Source organism: Sycon ciliatum, chromosome 1, assembly GCF_964019385.1.
Source record: "Sycon ciliatum chromosome 1, ocSycCili1.1, whole genome shotgun sequence".
In the NCBI taxonomy this organism is placed as follows: domain Eukaryota; kingdom Metazoa; phylum Porifera; class Calcarea; order Leucosolenida; family Sycettidae; genus Sycon; species Sycon ciliatum.
The window spans coordinates 12991327-13009799 of record NC_088643.1 but is presented as its reverse complement, the minus strand read 5'-3'; the positions used below and the strand labels follow the sequence as shown (position 1 = coordinate 13009799).

Sequence of the window (18473 nt, the reverse complement as noted above, 5' to 3'; positions counted from 1 at the left end):
CCGATGGTCACACAACTTGAATTCAGGCCCGGTTTCATTCGAAATACGTTTCAAGTCAATGCGACTCGACGTCCATAGCTGTGGAACCCACCTCTCGAGATCGCGGTAATAGGCCATTCACACGACGTGTAAACACTTGCACGTGTGTGACCAAGATAACACTGGCAAACCGTGATCCAGTTCACACGGTGCTGGGCAAACTTTGCAACCGTCAATGTATCCATAGTGACCTCCTGAAAATGCCGGGAAATGTTCAATTTTGAAATTTCCCTTGTTCAAGCACTGCATTTGCAGTACGCACTTTCAACAACCGACACTTTCCTGGCGTGCAAAGATAATCGCGAGCAAAAGGGCCTCGGCCAAGATAAAAAAAATCAGTTGCGCGCGTGTGTCCAAGTTTATCGTATCCGAGTAAATATCCTTGGAAACAGTACGATAAAAGTAGGTTTGCCCGTCGTGTGAATGGCCTATAAGAGTTTGAAACGTAGATGCAACGTTTTGGTCACGTGCATGGCATTGCCATGCGACTTAGCTGCTTGACCGCATGGACGCGGGTTTTGGCCACAGTGTGAGCCAAAGAGCATGTTTTAGATGCTGAAGGTCACCTCTCACAAAAAGGAACTGGGATAAGAAACATGACAAGTATGCATCGCGTTGTACGCGGATCTACATTTACTAGAAGTTATAGCACTAAAATAATTACGTCATGTGGAGATCTGAGGATGCATGATCAATTTCAGCAAAAGAGCTTCGACCGTAAGGCGCTTGTGCAAGAAAAAACACCCAATATTACACGGGATCAGACGAACCAATCTAGTATGAGTTAGTCTCAGAGCAAACGTGCTACAGGGATATACAGACTTGATTGCCAAATTTCGTTCATGGATATTTGAGACTGATGGCACTAAATTATGAACCCTGATCAGTACATGTACACGAAAAGGTCAGTCGATAGTGAATCCAGAACACAATTTACAGGTCAGTTGCATTGTGTACCTTGTTCGCAGCAGCAACCGAGGACATGGAGAACGATCTGGCAGCCTAAGACAGGGAATATTTGCCCAAACAACAAATCAATTAGGAACACCAACGCCAAGGTGATTTGCTACGATTTCTCATTCGGAACACCCACCGATGGAGAGGCCGCCATCGCTCCACGAGAAAGAGCCAGAAACCTAACTAAGTTAGCCATGGTGAGAATTCCTACAATTGTAGGGTATAACCAGAGATTCAGGAAAACTCATCAGTCAAAACAAAACAGAGTTGGTTCGCTTTTTTGATTGCTCCAGGTTCACCACCATCGGCTTTCACGCTGCATGCGTGAACCGTGTACCATGGTGTACAGATCTACGATAAAAATTGTGAACGTCGAACGCCTGTCGACCTGTCACGTCAACGTTTATGGCTACGTGCACCCATCCATGCAGTGCATGCATGCATGCAGCAGACGAAAATAGTAGCTTTTTGCATTTTGTGCTTCATACATTTTGACATTTCGAACCACCAGCTCTTATCTGCTGGGGCAGCCGAAGCGAGGGTTAGATGTGACTGTCATCTTTCATCTCCATTGGCCAATTGGACGTCTCCGTACCAGTGCTCCTGAAAATATATTTCTGCTGGCTGGCCGCTCCATGTCTCTTACTTTCTACTACACTAGTATTTTAGTCAAATTTATATTTTGAAAATTCAACTAAATTGTCTTCAGAATGCCTTGAATTGCTGAGATCTGCCCTTCAAGAAGTATACGATGGAAGACAACATCAAGGAAGGCTTCATTTGTCCAATTTGCCGGAAGGAATTGGATAGCTTGGCTGGGCTTCAGGGCCATTTTGAAAATGCCCATTCGAGTGAGGATAAAGCTGGCCTGAGAGCTGTGAAAGGCTTGTTTGGTCGTGCCAAGCGTAAGCTGTTAGGAGACTTGGCGTCCTCGAACAATGAGACTGTGGTTGGTGACTCAGAAGAAGTGTCCCGCTTGCGGAGCGGATCCGAGGCCAGCGGCATCGATCCTGTGCTCTGGGAGCCACAGGAGTTTGGTAAGCAACTCCTAGCACTGGCTAGCAATCAGGCTGGATAGCCCACCCGACGAATATGCGTATATGTACAGTACTAGCAATGAACCTTCGGTTAATTTCTAAAGTTCAGTTACTGAGGAATTGATACTTGTATTTTTAAAGTGCCTGAAAAATTGAAACTAGTTATCTCTCGCTACTAGTTCCGTCGCACCAATATATCTGGGTACACAAGTGCAGCGATCAAGCCGAGCAAGGGATCCGATACCTGCATGTGGAATCCTGATAACTTGGACCCCAAATCGCTGAGGAAAAACTCCTAGTTTTCCGGATTCTCTTATCAATAACGTTCTTATGCGACCATACACCCACGACACTGTATGTATGTCTAAATGGTCCGAAAGTTACGCCGATTTACAATAATAATTATAGTAAAGACCAGGGAGTAGTAAAAAAAGTATTTTACTACTCCGGCCTGGTCTGAACTGGCCAGTGCAATCCGCCCGCACACTGGACTGACCAGATTTGCAGTGAGATTCAAACTAACTACGCCTGTGCTACGTGAGTTATCGTTATTCATGACGTTAAAAGTGTGCAGTCCATAAGGCTGCTAGGTCTGAGGCTAGAGCCGTTACTCGCGAGTTGTTATACCCAGGGTTGTTGTTCATAGTCTGTGGCTTGTCATTCTTCATGACGTTAAAAGTGTGCAGTCAATAAGCAGGCCCGCCGGAACCGGTCCGGTTGGTCAGGTCATTACCGGACCAACTTTTCAGCCACCAACACGTGTTTCCTACTGTGGAGGCCAGGCGTACCAGCCATACCATACACAAACTGTATGAACGGCCATGATACTACCGGACCTATCAAAAAACTGCTTCCGGCGGTCCTGATAAGGTTATTACTACTTATTAGGTCTGAATTGAAGAGAGTGTCTTTACTTGCAATTTGTCGTTATACCCGGGGTTGTCGTTCAGAGTTAGTGAGTTGTCGTTACTCGCAAGTTGTTGTTACCGGTATAACCGAGGTTGTTATTCACGAAGTTGACTATTCTCCAAAGTACTCTGCTTGTTCTGCGCTGTGTGAATCTGCTGTGTTGATTATTGCTACCAGGAGCAACTCGAGACCATTTCCAGCGCTTCAAAGGCCTTCGCGAGGACAATGTGAAGCGCACCGTCATCGAGACGAATAAGAAAGTCATTCGCTTAGAGAAGGTTAGTGAAGCAAACGTCTCTCGTTCATCAAGCAATCTTGCTTTTTTTGCCATTGCTCTCTGCAACAACTAACACTTGCACAGAATTGCTTTGGTAGTATTAGGTCTCTCGTTCTCAGTCTCTTTGCAAGACTTATAATTTGTTTCAAAGTGATTTGTACTGCTCATCCTGTATACCGTAATACACATGCCATGCATTTTACTCGGCCTTTGTTCACTCTGTTGTTCTCTATAGCTTTACGACGGCCTCATGAAGAATCGCGCTGAGTTCAAGTCTGAAAAGAAGAAAAGGAAAGGTGAGTGGCCATTAGTGCTACTACAGTCCATTTCAAAACTATAGACGCGTAGGGTTTTTGAAATATTTCGAATTTGGCTGGAACTTTTTGAGAATAGTTTTCGGAATATTGCTCAGGATGGCTCCACAATTACTCTCATATAGTTTCTAAACGATTGGATAACAGACGCCCAATTTGGAAAAAAATATGCACAAAGTGATCACTGATTTTATGTGGTATAGATGCTGGCATAACGGTTTTTGCCTAGGTACGCGTCTATAGTTTTGAAATGGACCAGTGGCGGATCCAGGGGGGGGGGGGGGCCCAGGGGCCTAGGCCCCCCCCCTTTGAAAATTTCGACCTTGGTCTAGGATTACAGTACTGTCAGTAGACTGTAGAATGAGCGCTCGAAAATTGACTTGCCGTGTCAAGTGGGTCACGCGTGCTACGTACTTTTATAAGTGTCCCGGTGTCACGCACTGTACTAGCCAGCGCGCTGTGTACAACTACTGTACGCACTGCGACCTGAGGACACGGCCGCACTTCAAACATGTGAAAAACGTGCCAAAAATGCAGGGCCTGGTGCATAGTGCAGCGATCGCGTTGGGCTGAAGTCCTGTATGGTGCACGGTGCTGTCGACTTCGTCCTTCCTTTTTTCTTTTTCACTTGTCAGAAACTATTACGCTCTCTCTACTTCGCGTGTAGCCAACGGGTTTACCTTCAGATATGCGATGAAGAGGAAAGGGTCTGACATCAGGTCGTTCTTCAGTGGACCGGTAGATAAGAGAGTTCGCGTTGAAGAGCCGTCCAAAGGTCCCTCGCAGCCGCTGTCGAGTGGAAATGTTCCAGTGCAGTTTGAAAATGTCGTGAGAATGGAATAAAACTAGGGACCGGCGGATTCTGCTCGAAAAGGTGGCATATTCTGCTCGAAAAGCAGTGAAATTGGCAGAACCATACAAACCTCCATTTTTTTTATCCACATACCAAACATGCATGAAACTTACCAGAAAAAGTACCGAATTCTGCCAATTTTTCTGCCGGCAGAATCCGCCGGACCCTAAATACAACAGCTCTTCACAACTTCAGGACTTTGTTGTTGTTGTATTTGTTGTTTTTTTTGGGAAGGGGGGGGGGAGGACGGATACCTTGGGCCCCCTCTTCGGCCAAGTCCTGGATCCGCCACTGTGGACTGTAGTACTGTAGTAGTGCATGGCTGTACAAGTATGGTGGCGGAAAATCAGGTCTCTATTCTATGCTCCTACACGTTTACAGTCGTGTGTAGCATTGCTCCCAGACATCGTACACTTCCACAGTAGATTTGTGTCGGTGGAATGCCATACACCTTTTTTGCAAAATTCACCAGTTTGACACCTTTTTGCAATGCTAGGGGTGTCCAGAATGAGAAAACCAATACAGTCAGGCCTCGCTTATCCGGTCCTCTTTTATCCGGATCCCTCGCATCTTCGCATCAGCTTGCAGTAGATCGTCAGGTATTGAGCCAGAGGTAGGTGTCGTAGAAAGAATATAATTATGTTGTAGCTAACATACCTGTAGTGTCTATTGACCGTGCTGGTCGCCATTGTAACGTGGTAGTTCTTAGAAATTCTTAGTTCTGGACCCAGTGAGCGCCGCCAGCGCTGTTTCCGTCACGTTTGCAGTGAATGCGTCGGCGAGGAATTCATCGTCTGGTTGTCTCTACCCGTGACTCCAACCGCCTATCGCAACGGATAGCCGCCTGGAGTCTTGGGTAATAGCTAGGCATCAAGTCTGAGCCAAATTCCATGCTCCGTGCAATGAAAGTTGATGGGAAAGAGAAAAATACTCGCACCGACTCAGCGAGGTGGAAGTGCGTGAGAACCTATTTCTTCCTCGCCGCTCAGCTAAAAATTGGATGCGCATTTAACGACGCTGATTCGATTTATTTCAAATGGCAACCCATACTTCTGGCAGCGTATTTCGATGGGTATGGACATCGTCCAGGGCCCAGTAGCCGTCTACCACGGCTGAATATCTCCAATACTCGAAAATAGTGGCCCAAACTGGTTGAGGTCTGCCTGTCGACGGAAGTCCGACAACAGCACTGGGGACTGCATGTTTACTCGTCGACGCAAGTCGACAATGGCACTCAAAGTGCATGAATGCGCTGTCGACTGCAGTCGACAGTGGCAGTGAAAGGGTTAATTGTTGTTATGCCCTAAACTTCATCTGCCTATCTCATTTCTTTCTTTTCTTCTCTGATAGCCTTTGAGCAAACGGTTGTGACTTGGATGGCCGATTCGATGGCATCGAGGTGCCCTTTCTGTGAGAGCAACTTCAATGTGAGACGCCGCAAGCACCACTGCCGCCTCTGTGGTCAAATCATTTGCGCGGACTGCTCGGAGTTCATTGCAATGCCGTTTGCAGGTGAGCTGCGTTCTCTCTGTCTCTCTCTGTTTCTGTGTGTGTGTGTGCGTGTGTGTGTGTCTCTCTCTCTCCCTCTCTCTCTCTCTCTCTCCCTCTCTCTCTCTCCCTCTCTCTCTCCCTCTCTCTCTCCCTCTCTCTCTCTCTCTCTCCCTCTCTCTCTCCCTCTCTCTCTCTCCCTCTCTCTCTCTCCCTCTCTCTCTCTCTCTCTCTTCTCTCTCTCTCTCTCTCTCTCTCTCTCTCTCTCTCTCTCTCTCTCTCTCTCTCTCTCTCTCTCTCCTCTCTCTCTCTCTCTCTCTCTCTCTCTCTCTCTCTCTCCTCTCCCTCTCTCTCTCTCTCTCTCTCTCTCTCTCTCTCTCTCTCTCTCTCTCTCTCTCTCTCTCTCTCTCTCTCTCTCTCTCTCTCTCTCTCTCTCTCTCTCTCTCTCTCTCTCTCCTCTCCCTCTCTCTCTCTCCCTCTCTCTCTCCCTCTCTCTCTCTCTCCCTCTCTCTCCCCTCTCTCTCCCTCTCTCTCCCTCCCTTCCCTCTCTCTCTCTCTCTCTCTCTCTCTCTCTCTCTCTCTCTCTCTCTGTTGCGCAGAGTTGAGATTACGTTATGTTGCCCTGCTTCAGATCTTGTCGTATTTTCTTTGCCAAATAACATATGCCTTGCTCTTTCTATTCCTACAGAGAGTTTAACGAAGGCTGCCAAGGGCGAGAGCCAGAGGGCACCGATGGGCGAGGAGATGGAGACCGATCCCAACACCGATATCCGAACCTGCTTTGCTTGCTTCGGCCTACTGCTAAGGTGAGGAAAGACGAATGTACTGCCTTGCCTGGCCGCTTGCCCTCTGACTCTGCTCCCGTCCATATTGATTGCTGTACATGTGCATAATTGGACTGGGCTTGCTGAAGATACCCGGGCATGTGGTATCACTATGTACGTGCATATCTTTTCAATACTGCTCTTGCTCATGCACGCTTGCTACAGGCAACTGTATATGTGCTGCACTCTCCATCACTCATTGTATTCACTGCTAAATACCTTCAGCATTCTTTGTTTGCATGCTGTAAGTCGTCGGCTATGATGTCTGGGCTTCCTTCTCTTCTTGTACTGATCACGAATCGCCTTGTGTGTGTTTGTGTGTGTATGTCCTGTTGTCGTTCACAGGAGATCTCAGCGTCTCCAGGACAAGTACAAACGGTCACCTCTCGTTCAGCTTTACGAGGTACTGTCACGATTGGAAGTATGAGAAAAATATATAATAATAATAATCACTAACCTGCATACACTGAAGAATGCAGTACAGTCTAGGTCCCACTTATCAACATGTAGGATTGTGCTATAGCTCTCTGGATTCTTGATATGGATCATTTACTGTAAGTCAACAAATATTCGGCGCATATTTATTTTCGGCTTTTTTCGGCCTGATCATATTTATTTTGGCCGAAAATTTGTTGCAACCGAAATTTTGTTTTGCAAGGTTCTGTGTGACAGTGTATACAGGCAGCAGCAGTACAGGCCGAAAATGTGTTGCGGCCGAAAATGTGTTGCAGCCGGAATGTGTTTTAGCCCTGGGAGGCCGAAATTTGAATGTGCTGAAAATTTGTAGACATACAGTATTTTATTCTCTTCCAGTGAGAGTTGATACCCGTTGATGTATGTACATTTAGGGCTCCTTCTCCTTGCTATGCTGCTACTGTTGCAGAAAATGACATCGTCCATGGAGGAGGCGTCCTCGTTGCAGCCCAGGTACCTGGTGATGGCGGATTCTCTAAAGTAAGCCTGTGTGTTGGTCCGAAAGTCCTGACGTGTACTTAAAGAGTTTAGGTGTAATACGCAACATATCCATGCATCACTTTTCGGATAATGACCAAAAAAGGACTCATTTTATAATGCGATTTGCATCTAAACTAGGGGTGAAACGAAGGTCTCAATTTGCTAAACGAACCTTCTTCATCAAAACGAACGAAGGTGTCGAAGGATTCTTTTACCAGTTCACAGTTCCCCTTGAAGCACACTAGGCGCATGTGCCTTACAAAGTACATGACTGTGCACATATTTGCTATGCAGTCACCACAATTGGCAGGCCCATAGCCTTTGCACTGCGCAGTTTCCATCTCAAACTGCCCAAGACTACGTACGTCTGCACACCGTGGCTGTGAATGGCCACGCTCAAGCGCAGTCCGTGGCCTACTATGCACTTCCAATGGCACCTACGGAAGCCAAGTGGACACAAAACTAGTCGACTGGACTGACTGCAGTACAGTACCTCTTGTATACAAGGAAGATTAGTGCATGTGTGAGTGCAGAAATCGTGTGTTAACCTTCTTTTGAATTGAAAACGAAGGTTCTTCGAATCTTTGGTACCTTCGTTTCACCCCTAATCTAAACCCGTACTTGGCCACTATTTTCGAAGTGGTTCAAGTCAAATTTTGAATTGAAATTTTGCCTGAAGGTACGTCTAGACAATTTGATTACATTGAGCTTAAAATCTCATTTTCTCAGATTTGGTGCCTGTCGCTTTTTGCACCAAAACTCTTCACTTGTAATGTAGATGGTCAGTGAAGTGTCGCCTCTCTGAGTGTAGCAGTGCGCTACGTAATTCTATACAAAAGTCTGGATTCGTGAATTTAGAACTAACTTCGAACGATTGAATCTGGTGTCATAATTAATGTTACTTTGTAGATTACAGAGAGGACAGAAACATAACTGTTCGGCTCACAACCAGAGAGAGAGAGAGAGAGAGAGAGAGAGAGAATGGAAGCAAGGCAAAAGGCAAGGAGCGGCGAATTCTGCTCACCTGCTGAATACGGTGTACGGTACAACTATACCAAAAGGGAAGGCCAGCGGCGCACTGGAATCTAGTTGTACACAGCTGTAGTACGCATGCAAATAGGGATAATACGGTGCGGAAGTGAACGGCGCATGCTGATACGGTAAAGCGGTCGTAATAAATATAAGTGTGACCGCGAGACCGGAGAATTTCATGAAGCCAATAATTATGAGAATTTCATTGAAACCGAAGTAAATCAGGTCATGTGACCGAGAATCCGCTACATTACTCCCCTGCCAGTGTACAAGCCGGAGGCAGGAAACGATGACCTTGGAAAGGAGAGAAACGACAACAGCAACGTAGAAGAAGAAGCGTATAAAGGAAGAAAAAAAATGAAAACCGCACGGCAACCGGAAAAGGTCCGACATAAACGGCCAACGGCGACAAAGAACGGAGGAGCCCAGCCGATCAGGTAGCAAAGCGAACAGCACGTGCAGGGGGTGGGGCAGCAGCAGCAACCGGCGGGACAATCAGAGAAAGAGCAGAAGCAGCAGCGGCTGTAACAGGCAGAGCATATGCGGGCTTCAAGCGGTCAATGCTTACCTGGTCGGACTTGCCCTTGACGTCGACCGTGAAATGCTTGTCAGCACGCTTGAGGACCCGGAACAGACCAGTGTACGGTGGCTGGAGCGGCTTGCGGACACTGTCGGTACGGATGTACACGAAGTCGCACGTTGACAGATCCTTAGGCACGTATACTGGGAGGTTGGACTGGCGAGGGCCGGATGTTTTGCAATACATCCCGGAGGAACTGAACGTAAACGGGCACCGACGGCATAGACGGCGGTGGCTGGAAGAACTCAGATGGCAAGCGGAGAGTGGTGCCATAGACCAGCTCCGCGGAACTGCACTGGAACTCCTCGCGCAGGCTAGCGCGAATGCCCAGCAACACCAGGGGCATCATCGCATTCCAGGCACCAGGATGAGGGTGGCACTTCAGAGCAGCCTTTAGGTGGCGGTGGAAACGCTCGACGAGGCCATTGCATTGTGGACGGTAGGAAGTTGTCCGAGTCCGGCAGGTGCCGAGTAGGGCCAACAAGTGGCGGAAAAGCGCAGACTCAAACTGGGCGCCACGATCTGTGGTGACGACAGATGGGACGCCGAAGCGGGCAATCAACCCAGCGATGAAAGCGGTGGCGACTGTTTCCGCGGCGGCGTCCTTGATCGGAATGGCCTCTGGCCAGCGGGTAAAGCGATCCACGCAGGTCAGCAGATAGGTGCAACCACCGTAGGGAGGCAAAGGGCCGACCAAATCAATGTGGATGTGGTCAAAGCGCTCATCGGGTGGCAGAAACTGGCCAAGCGGAGCCTGGGTGTGGCGGGTCACTTTGCTCAGCTGACAGGAGGGGCAGCAGCGGGTCCATTCCCGGACGTCCTTTTGCATGCCGGGCCAGACGTAGCGTGCCGAAACCATACGCTGAGTGGCACGAATACCCGGATGTGCAAGGGAGTGCAGGCTGTTGAAGACGGTCTTGCGAAAGGACAACGGTACAAACGGGCGGGCAGTGCCGGTCGACATGTCGCACACCACAGGCTGGGTAGCGGAACCGTACGGGATTGGCTGAAGCTTCAGAGACGACTGCGTGTCTTGCTGAGCGGAGAGTAGCTCGGGATCAGACTGCTGGGCGGCTGCGAGAGCCTGAAAGTCTACCGCGGCCGGCGGCGCGGTTACTGCATCAACAGTGGCGCGAGACAGAGCGTCAGCAACAACATTGTCAGCCCCACGCAGGAAGCGGAGATCCGTCGCGAATTCAGCCACGTAGGACAGGTGCCGGAGCTCACGAGGTGAGTGGCTAGTACCAGCAGCTTGCATGACGAACACTAACGGGCGATGGTCCGTCAGAATGTGGAAGCAGCGGCCTTCCAGGTGATGCCGGAAATGCTTTACTGCCAGGTACGCAGCTAGCAATTCTCGACCGAACGTGCTGTAGCGGCTCTGAGCTGGTTGCATTCGTTTGGAAAAGAAAGCGAGCGGCTGCCATGCCCCATCAACAAGCTGTTGAAGGGCCCCGCCCACTCCGACATCTGATGCATCCACAACGAGCTGGAGGGGTGCATCCGGGATGGGGTGGATGAGCAACGTTGCTGCAGCAAGCGCGTCCTTGGCAGCATGGAATGCCGTGACAGCGGCAGTGCCAAGTTTCAGGGGACAGTTCTTCGGACGCTGAGGTCCACCAAGCAGATCCGTCAGTGGTTGGAGGATGTCGGATGCCTGGGGAATAAAGCGCCGGTAAAAGTTGACCATGCCCAGAAACTCGCGAAGCTGGCGGCGAGATGTTGGAAGGGAGTACTGAGCCACGCCGTCGACTCTTGCCGGTAGCGGGCTGATGCCCTGGGCGTTAACCAGATGGCCCAGAAACGTCAGGGACGGCTGGCCGAAAACGCACTTAGCGGGGTTGATCACCAAACCATGCTGCTGCAGGCGCTCAAACACCAGGCGCAGATGTTGCAGGTGCGTAGCGTGGTCGGAGCTGGCGATTAGGAGGTCATCGAGGTAGACGTAGCAGAAATCCAGGCCATGCAATACTGAATCGATAAACCGCTGGAATGACTGTGCCGCGTTCCGGAGGCCGAAGGGCATCCTGATGAACTCAAATAACCCGAACGGAGTCGTGATGGCAGTCTTGGGAATGTCGGCCGGGGTTACTGGTATCTGGTGATACGCTCTGACCAGATCCAGTTTCGAAAACACTGTAGCACCATGGAGACTGCTGGTGAAATCCTGAATATGAGGAATTGGATACCGATCCGGTTCGGTGACTTTATTCAGGAGTCGGTAGTCTCCACATGGCCTCCAGTCTCCATTGGGTTTAGGAACCATGTGGAGAGGGCTGGACCAGGGCGAGGAGGATGGCCGAATGATGCCCAGGGACAGCATATGCTGGAACTCAGCTCTGGCCGTTGCCAGGCAGTCTGGAGCCAGCCGACGAGTGCGGGCATGCAGTGCCGGGCCGGTAGTCACAATATGGTGCTCCACCGAGTGCTTGACCGGCAGGTCATAACAGCATGGTTTGGTGAGGCTTGGGAACTCGGCAAGCAGGTCGGTGAATGCTGGTGCTGTGGCCACCGGGGCGGAAACCAAGGAGCAGCTGAGCGATGCGGTTTCGGCAGGAATGCAATTGACCTGGAGGTCAGTGGAGTTGTCACGGATGGTGCGTCCATGAAGGTCGACTTTGAGACTGAACCGATGGAGGAAATCAGCCCCCGGGATCGGCTCCTTCACGTCAGCAACGACAAATATCCAAGGGAATGTTCGTCTAAGACCAAGGTCAAGGGTCAAACACCTCTGCCCGAAAGCCGGAATAGCAGAGCCATTAGGAGCACGGAGCTGACACTGACCAGTCGGATCGACGTGGTGGCGGTGTTCAGAAGTGGCTGGCAGCAGGCTGACGTCAGCACCGGTATCCATTAGGAAACGGGTTCCGCTGGTGACGTCACGGACATAGAGGCGGCGGAAGGTAGGTGGGCCAGATACAGGAGCCGCTACTGGCTGGCCGGGGCATTTCCCGACGACCAGGAGCACGGGGCTTCACACCGCCGGGCTTGCACACCAAACTTGCGGTGAAAATGGCATAAACCACTGCTATGCGGTGAGACCGAGCGACTGCGGGGTTGGCCGCGGAAGCGAGGGCGGCCGTGCTGCTGTTTCAGCTCGGTTACAGTAGTCGTCAGGGCGGCAACTTGGTCCCGGAGAGCTGCAATGGCAGCCATTGTCTCTGACTCGCCAGTGTTGCGAACTGCATGTACTGCCGCACTGGGACCAGCTGCCTCCACTATTCTGTCAGCCGTTTCTGCCAGATCCTGCAGCGGCAGTGATGCAGGGCAGGATGCTACTATTGACTTGGCCGATCGGGGCAACCGGCTGACAAACAGCTCTCGCAAAAGTTTTTCGGGCATGGCGTTCTCACCTACTAACTGCTGTAGCTTGCGTAATAGCTGGGTAGGCTTCTTGTCGCCCAGCTCCTCGTCCGAAATCAGCAGGCGCAAACGCTGCTGTTCTGACATCTGCGTGCGGTGAATGAGACGCTCGCGGAGAGCGTCGTACGGCTGTTGAGCAGGAGGATCCAGGATGATGTCACGCACCTCTGCCGCATACTCTGGTGTCAGTGATCCCACCACGTACTGATATTTGGTCACCTGGCTGGTGATGCGACGGGTGGAAAACAGGGATTCAACCTGTGCGAACCAAACCTGGGGGTCAGCAGCCCAGTAAGGTGGTAGCTTGACGTTCAAGCTGACCGCGGCCACCTCACTGTCGCGGGCTGTGCCGCCTGCTGCGGTACTTCCAGCGCCCGTGATTCTGGACAGCAGTTGGCCACGACCTACGCTGCGGATAGGTGTGCTAGCTGCGGAGTTTGATGTATTCATACTGTACCAGTGCTCGTAAAATACTAAAATTCAATGCTGCGTGCAGACCACTGAGCGATCGAACACTAGACGGGGTCACCAATTGTAGCAGTGCGCTACGTAATTCTATACAAAAGTCTGGATTCGTGAATTTAGAACTAACTTCGAACGATTGAATCTGGTGTCATAATTAATGTTACTTTGTAGATTACAGAGAGGACAGAAACATTACTGTTCGGCTCACAACCAGAGAGAGAGAGAGAGAGAGAGAGAGAGAGAGAGAATGGAAGCAAGGCAAGGAGCGGCGACTTCTGCTCGCCTGCTGAATACGGTGTACGGTACAACTATACCAAAAGGGAAGGCCAGCGGCGCACTGGAATCTAGTTGTACACAGCTGTAGTACGCATGCAAATAAGGATAATACGGTGCGGAAGTGAACGGCGCATGCTGATACGGTAAAGCGGTCGTAATACATATAAGTGTGACCGCGAGACCGGAGAATTTCATGAAGCCAATAATTATGAGAATTTCATTGAAACCGAAGTAAATCAGGTCATGTGACCGAGAATCCGCTACATGAGTCTGCCTCGAGCATGCACTAAAATATTCTTGATAGCTGTGTTTTCTTTTCTCAGCATTGTGCGTCCCTCTTTCTTGTGCAAGCCTTTCGTGGCCTGCTTTCGTGGCCTGTCGTGGGGGGAAAAAAGTATTTGCAAGTAAAAAAATTAAAGAAACCTCTGATGAAACCTGAACCCGCGTTACCCTACTTGACAACACTGCAGGAGGCCTCACCCTTACATCTGAACGCTGTAGTACGAGACTGGAGAGAAAAAACTCAACGCGGAGCAGCCGACCAATGAAGAGTATATATATGTGCTTGGATGTCCGAGGCCTTTTGCAGAGCTTTTACAGATCCTCAAACCCAGGTCATCGGCGAGCATTAGTTCTGTGCCCATTTAGAACGTCTTGGTGCCATCGAGAGTACATGTACGATGGGGTTTTGTACTGCTGCAAGTACATGTAATCGACCAGACTTGGAAAGCAAATGCGAGTTAGACTACCACTGATCAACGACATAGGCGCGCGGCATTTTCTGAGAGTTCCGTAAGGACTTGCGTATGTACTCCCTAATCGGGATTAGAATGTACGAATTTAAACTTGGGAAGAGTTTTCGCGATGCACTTCTCTTCTAGTTCTTTTTTCAAGGTCTGGGCTGTCGATAGTCAACGCTTATGCTGTTCTCTGTAGCCAATATCTATGTCCTGTTATGTGTGCTTCTTTGCGCCTGCTTCTATCTGCAGTGCGGGCGAGCAGACCCATTCGTTGGCAGTAGCTCAGGAAACGCGTCACCGCCTCATCAAGATGTTTGAAATTGTCGATGCAGCCAGGTTAGTTCTCTGGGTTTGTTTTTTATTGATTTGAGGTGCTGTAAGTATTTTTATGAAGTGAGTAACATTCGTGGATGTGGAAAACGATTTCAGTGCTTTTAGAATGTACCATCGTGTTTGCCAAAGTTTAGCCCGAACGTTCCCCCTGTTGAAGATGAAATATCACGTGGATGTTTTGTTCTGCTGTACAATGAATGTTTGGGGTTGTAACTTACACACACACACACACACACACCATCACACACACACACACACACACACACACACACACACACACACACACACACACACACACACACACCAGCATGTACGTACTCACCATGATTTTCTGATTTTGTCCTCTGTGTTGTTGCGTGTAGCAAGCGAATCTTTGCAATGGTTCAGCCACCGCCTCAGCAGCAACAGCAGCAGCAACAGAAAGGAAAGGGAAAGAACGTCGAGAAGCAACAGGACCAGCGGCCCACTGCTACTCCACGCCAGATGCATGTACACAAGCAAATTCGCCAGTTTGCCAGTGCGTTTCTGCAGGTATGTGAGCCATGCTAGCGTAGTAAGACTTCACTTACTCTCACACATTCTCTTCTCACCAAGATATCCAGCCGGGGGGGGGGGGGGGGGGGTGTCTACTGTGAGCCGATGGCATGTGTGCAGTCGTGGCAATAAAATCCAGGCCGATGTACCCTTTTGCCACCGTAAGCCGACTACGCTGACCTCGTGTGTACATGCTAGGGACAGTGCTCAGGACGTCATGGCCAATTGCTAGTGGCGTTCAGCACTGCAATTGCACATCAGCCTGGGCCTGGCTTGCCACAACTGTGCATGTACAGCTTGTCCCATACCAGACATGCACAACCAGTTCTTTGACTTCAGTACATTTGTGAGCATGATCATACTGTACACAGTTTGTGGCCTTTTACACTGGGCTGGTAGCGGAGTGTGTACGACGTCTGAAGTGAACTCGTCCAGCACAACAAAAAACGTTACAATGGCAGGACTACCCATAGGTCCGTCCCGCTGTTGATAATGCCTGCTATCTCCCTGTGTGTTTGCCCGTGGGTCCCGTTGTTGATGGTGCCTGCTATCTCTCTGTGTGATCAAGTATCTTTCTGTGTTCTTTCCCATGGGTCCCGTTGTTGACAATGCCTGCTATCTCTCTCTCTCTCTCTCTCTCTCTCTCTCTCTCTCTCTCTCTCTCTCTCTCTCTCTCTCTCTCTCTCTCTCTCTCTCTGTGCTCTGTGCTGTATAGGAACACATGGTGACGTTGCCCGGCCTGCCAGATGCTGATAAGCTGAAGCGCTTGCAGGCTGAGCGGTCTCGCGCCGCCGAGGAGAAGGCTCGGCGAGATCGCGAGGCCGCTGAGCGTGCCATGGAGATGAGAGAGATGGAGAAGATTGCGTCGGAGCTACAGACCATGTCAACGTCGACCGATGGGTACGTTGTTGCCTTATTTGGTGATGGTTAGCAGAGCAAGTGCGGTGTAGTGTATTTTAATACAACACGCCGCACTTGCACCGAAAGGTAGCCGGAAAGGAAATAAAAAAAGAATAGCTTGTGGTGAACAGTCACGTTTCTTGGATTTACAAGTAACTTACAATTGGTAGAGTTGATAATTAGCGAAACATTTCGGGCCAATTTCTCATAATGGCCCGTATTGCGCAAACAAAATCCGAAAAATATCCAATTTTGGGGTGCGCATTACTCCGCAATGTTGATGGTGACCAGCTACTTTTTGGGCCTTTTCATCTCTACCTGGTGCACTGAAGACACCGCATACTTCACATCCAAAATATTTCGATGTTTAGATTAAAAGTGTCCTAGTAATGTGATGTACAGCAATCAGCCAGTCACCCACCGATTCTGACAACTCACCCGACGTTGGCAGCCCATGGCTGCGTGGGCCAGCGTGATTTTTGATCAGCTCATCACACTGTCACTGGACCCAGCACCAACCCTGAGAGCTGTGTGACTGCATCAAGTACATACTGTAGTTCATCTCATGTCTCCCGCTTTTCATAGCTATAGCTGGTTTCATTGTTATTTGCTTATATGACTATGTGTGTGTGTGTGTATGCGTTCTTGTCTCGTTTTGTGTTGTTCAGTACACCATCATCTTCTTCGCAAGTGCCTTCGAAGGAATCGAAGCCCAACTCGCCATCTGGCTGGCAGCCAAAGGTTACTCCGATCGTGTCTGGTGCCGACCCCGACCAGGATCCGTTGCTTCTGCAGCGCGATCTCTTGCGCGGCTACATTGAACAGGCGCGCAAAGCCAAGCGCTTTGACGAAGTGGAGACCCTGCAGAGCTCCCTGCGCGACATTGAAATGGAGATATCCCGAAGCCAGCGGTAGTGACACATGCTGACAGTCGTTCAGTACCTGCTGTAGTGATCCTTGTGTGTATGCTGCTGTGTATTGGTTGATGGGCCGAATTGGCAGCTTGCTGTCCTCGCCGTTGTTCCATCTGGAATGGTTTCAACTTAGACTGATCAAGCGTCTTCTGCCATGGTCGAGACGAGCATGTTCCGTTATATCAAGAGACCATTGTTTTTCTCTTGTTTGTATGTAGCTGTGTTGACAGCACGGCTCCGGTGCACCTCACACTGTGTTGTAGGGCATGCCGATCCGTGTACGGTAGCAGTGAACTACTGGCACGTCCGATGTGCGCGCGCAGGAGAAGTAGCAAGTATATACTCCATGTTTAGCTGTACGTATACTGTATCATAAAATTAGTTTCCTTAGGTGCTGGTAGAACAGTCTGCCTGATAAAAGAGTTTCTGGAGCGTATAGATTCCTGCCCTCGGTCGGCCCTGCCGCTTTTCTGTATTTATTCTATGGGTATTTTACTCCGCTTCCCTGGTGGGCCTCTCTATTTTTACCGTGTTTCGAGATAAAGGATACTTGATTCGTTATCAATTCAACACATCTGATTTTCAATTTTAGGGTGCTTGATTTTTTTAATCCTAGTGTAATGAATTTGGCCTGTTTTCTTTCGCAACAGATGAACCGATTCTGCCGCGGTGTGCTCTTTTCTATATTTTATGTATTTGTGAGGCCAAGCTTGTCGCTGCAGTACTTCATGTTTCTGGTGGAGAAATTATGGAGAAAAAGAAGAAGAAAGACCGAGATAACAAGAGAGCTTTCCTCCAGAGTCATTGCCGGGGTGGCACTTGTGCCAGGGAGGTGTATGGAGTCCATAGCAGGGAGTTGTATGGAGTCCATACAACTCCCTGCTCTAGTTCTAGTATACCTCTTAGCCGCTTGTACTCGTAGATGATCTTCCGGTCACTTCGTACAATGGTGGCCCGCACACACGAACACACACACACACACTCTCTCTCTCTCTCTCTCTCTCTCTCTCTCTCTCTCACACACACACATACATACACACACACTCTCTCTCTCTCTCTCACACACACACACACACACACACACATGGGTGAGAGAGCTTGTGTTTATTGGCCCTCGAGTTGCTTGCCATGATCGCGTATTTGCAAAAAAAGTTGTGTATGTTGGTTGTACAAACACCCAGCAAAACAACAGTTATCACTATGCATGTGCATGTTCTTGATGGCACGTGCATGCACAGCATTCCAAAACCAGGCATATGAAATTCTTCTTGTCACACCATAGTCTACGGATTGTGTATATACATGCATGTACTAACTGTTAGTGTAATACATGTGACCCCAGATCATGCACTCTGTGTAATAATTATGTGGTGTTCGCACTGCGGTGTATACGCAACGGCAGTTACGTGAGTGGTATAGTAGCTGACACGTCATGCACCTTACACAAAGCACATGTTGAGCCACTGTCACTGGTCCAATGAAGAATAGGGTTATGTACTCGTACTAGAGCTCTTGCCAACACGCCATCATTATACCGGTAATAATATTCTGCAATGTTCAACCAACACAATGATCAGGCGGCCGAGTGAATCGCTAACCATGATCTGTACTGTTGAGTGTTGTGGCTAGAAAGTAGTACAATAATTATTATGGTACCGTACTACTCTCTGGCTAGGCCGTGGCC

General features: G+C 49.4%; 2 protein-coding genes across 2 annotated transcripts in view; one reads left to right on the top strand and one right to left on the bottom strand.

Moving 5' to 3' along the window:
- LOC135813992 (pyruvate dehydrogenase E1 component subunit beta, mitochondrial-like) overlaps positions 1 to 1295 on the bottom strand; it is an 11311-nt gene extending 10016 nt beyond the window's left edge. The window contains exons 1-2 of the mRNA XM_065327042.1: positions 1133 to 1295; positions 997 to 1041 (exon numbers count right to left, since the gene is read on the bottom strand). Coding sequence (XP_065183114.1) covers positions 997 to 1041; positions 1133 to 1192 — 105 coding nt within the window. The 5' untranslated portion in view covers positions 1193 to 1295. The remainder of the gene's footprint in view (positions 1 to 996; positions 1042 to 1132) is intronic.
- Positions 1296 to 1490: 195 nt separating this feature from the next.
- On the top strand, positions 1491 to 17574 carry LOC135814047 (rabenosyn-5-like). Its single transcript, XM_065327105.1, has 11 exons — positions 1491 to 2033; positions 3120 to 3220; positions 3455 to 3515; positions 5737 to 5898; positions 6563 to 6680; positions 7044 to 7101; positions 7582 to 7652; positions 14358 to 14444; positions 14804 to 14972; positions 15691 to 15875; positions 16544 to 17574. Exons 1-11 carry the CDS (start codon positions 1748 to 1750, stop codon positions 16788 to 16790), a joined length of 1545 nt encoding a protein of 514 aa, XP_065183177.1. The 5' UTR covers positions 1491 to 1747; the 3' UTR covers positions 16791 to 17574.
- The last annotated feature ends 899 nt before the right edge of the window (positions 17575 to 18473 follow it).

What these genes read in the sequence shown, in the direction of transcription:
- LOC135814047 (XM_065327105.1), top strand. Translation starts at nt 1,748, where the DNA reads ATGGAAGACAACATCAAGGAAGGCTTCATTTGTCCAATTTGCCGGAAG. An exon ending in TGAAAAGAAGAAAAGGAAAG is followed by an intron (nt 3,516 to 5,736) that starts GTGAGTGGCCAT and finishes CTTCTCTGATAG; the next exon opens with CCTTTGAGCAAACGGTTGTG. An exon ending in GTGATGGCGGATTCTCTAAA is followed by an intron (nt 7,653 to 14,357) that starts GTAAGCCTGTGT and finishes TTCTATCTGCAG; the next exon opens with TGCGGGCGAGCAGACCCATT.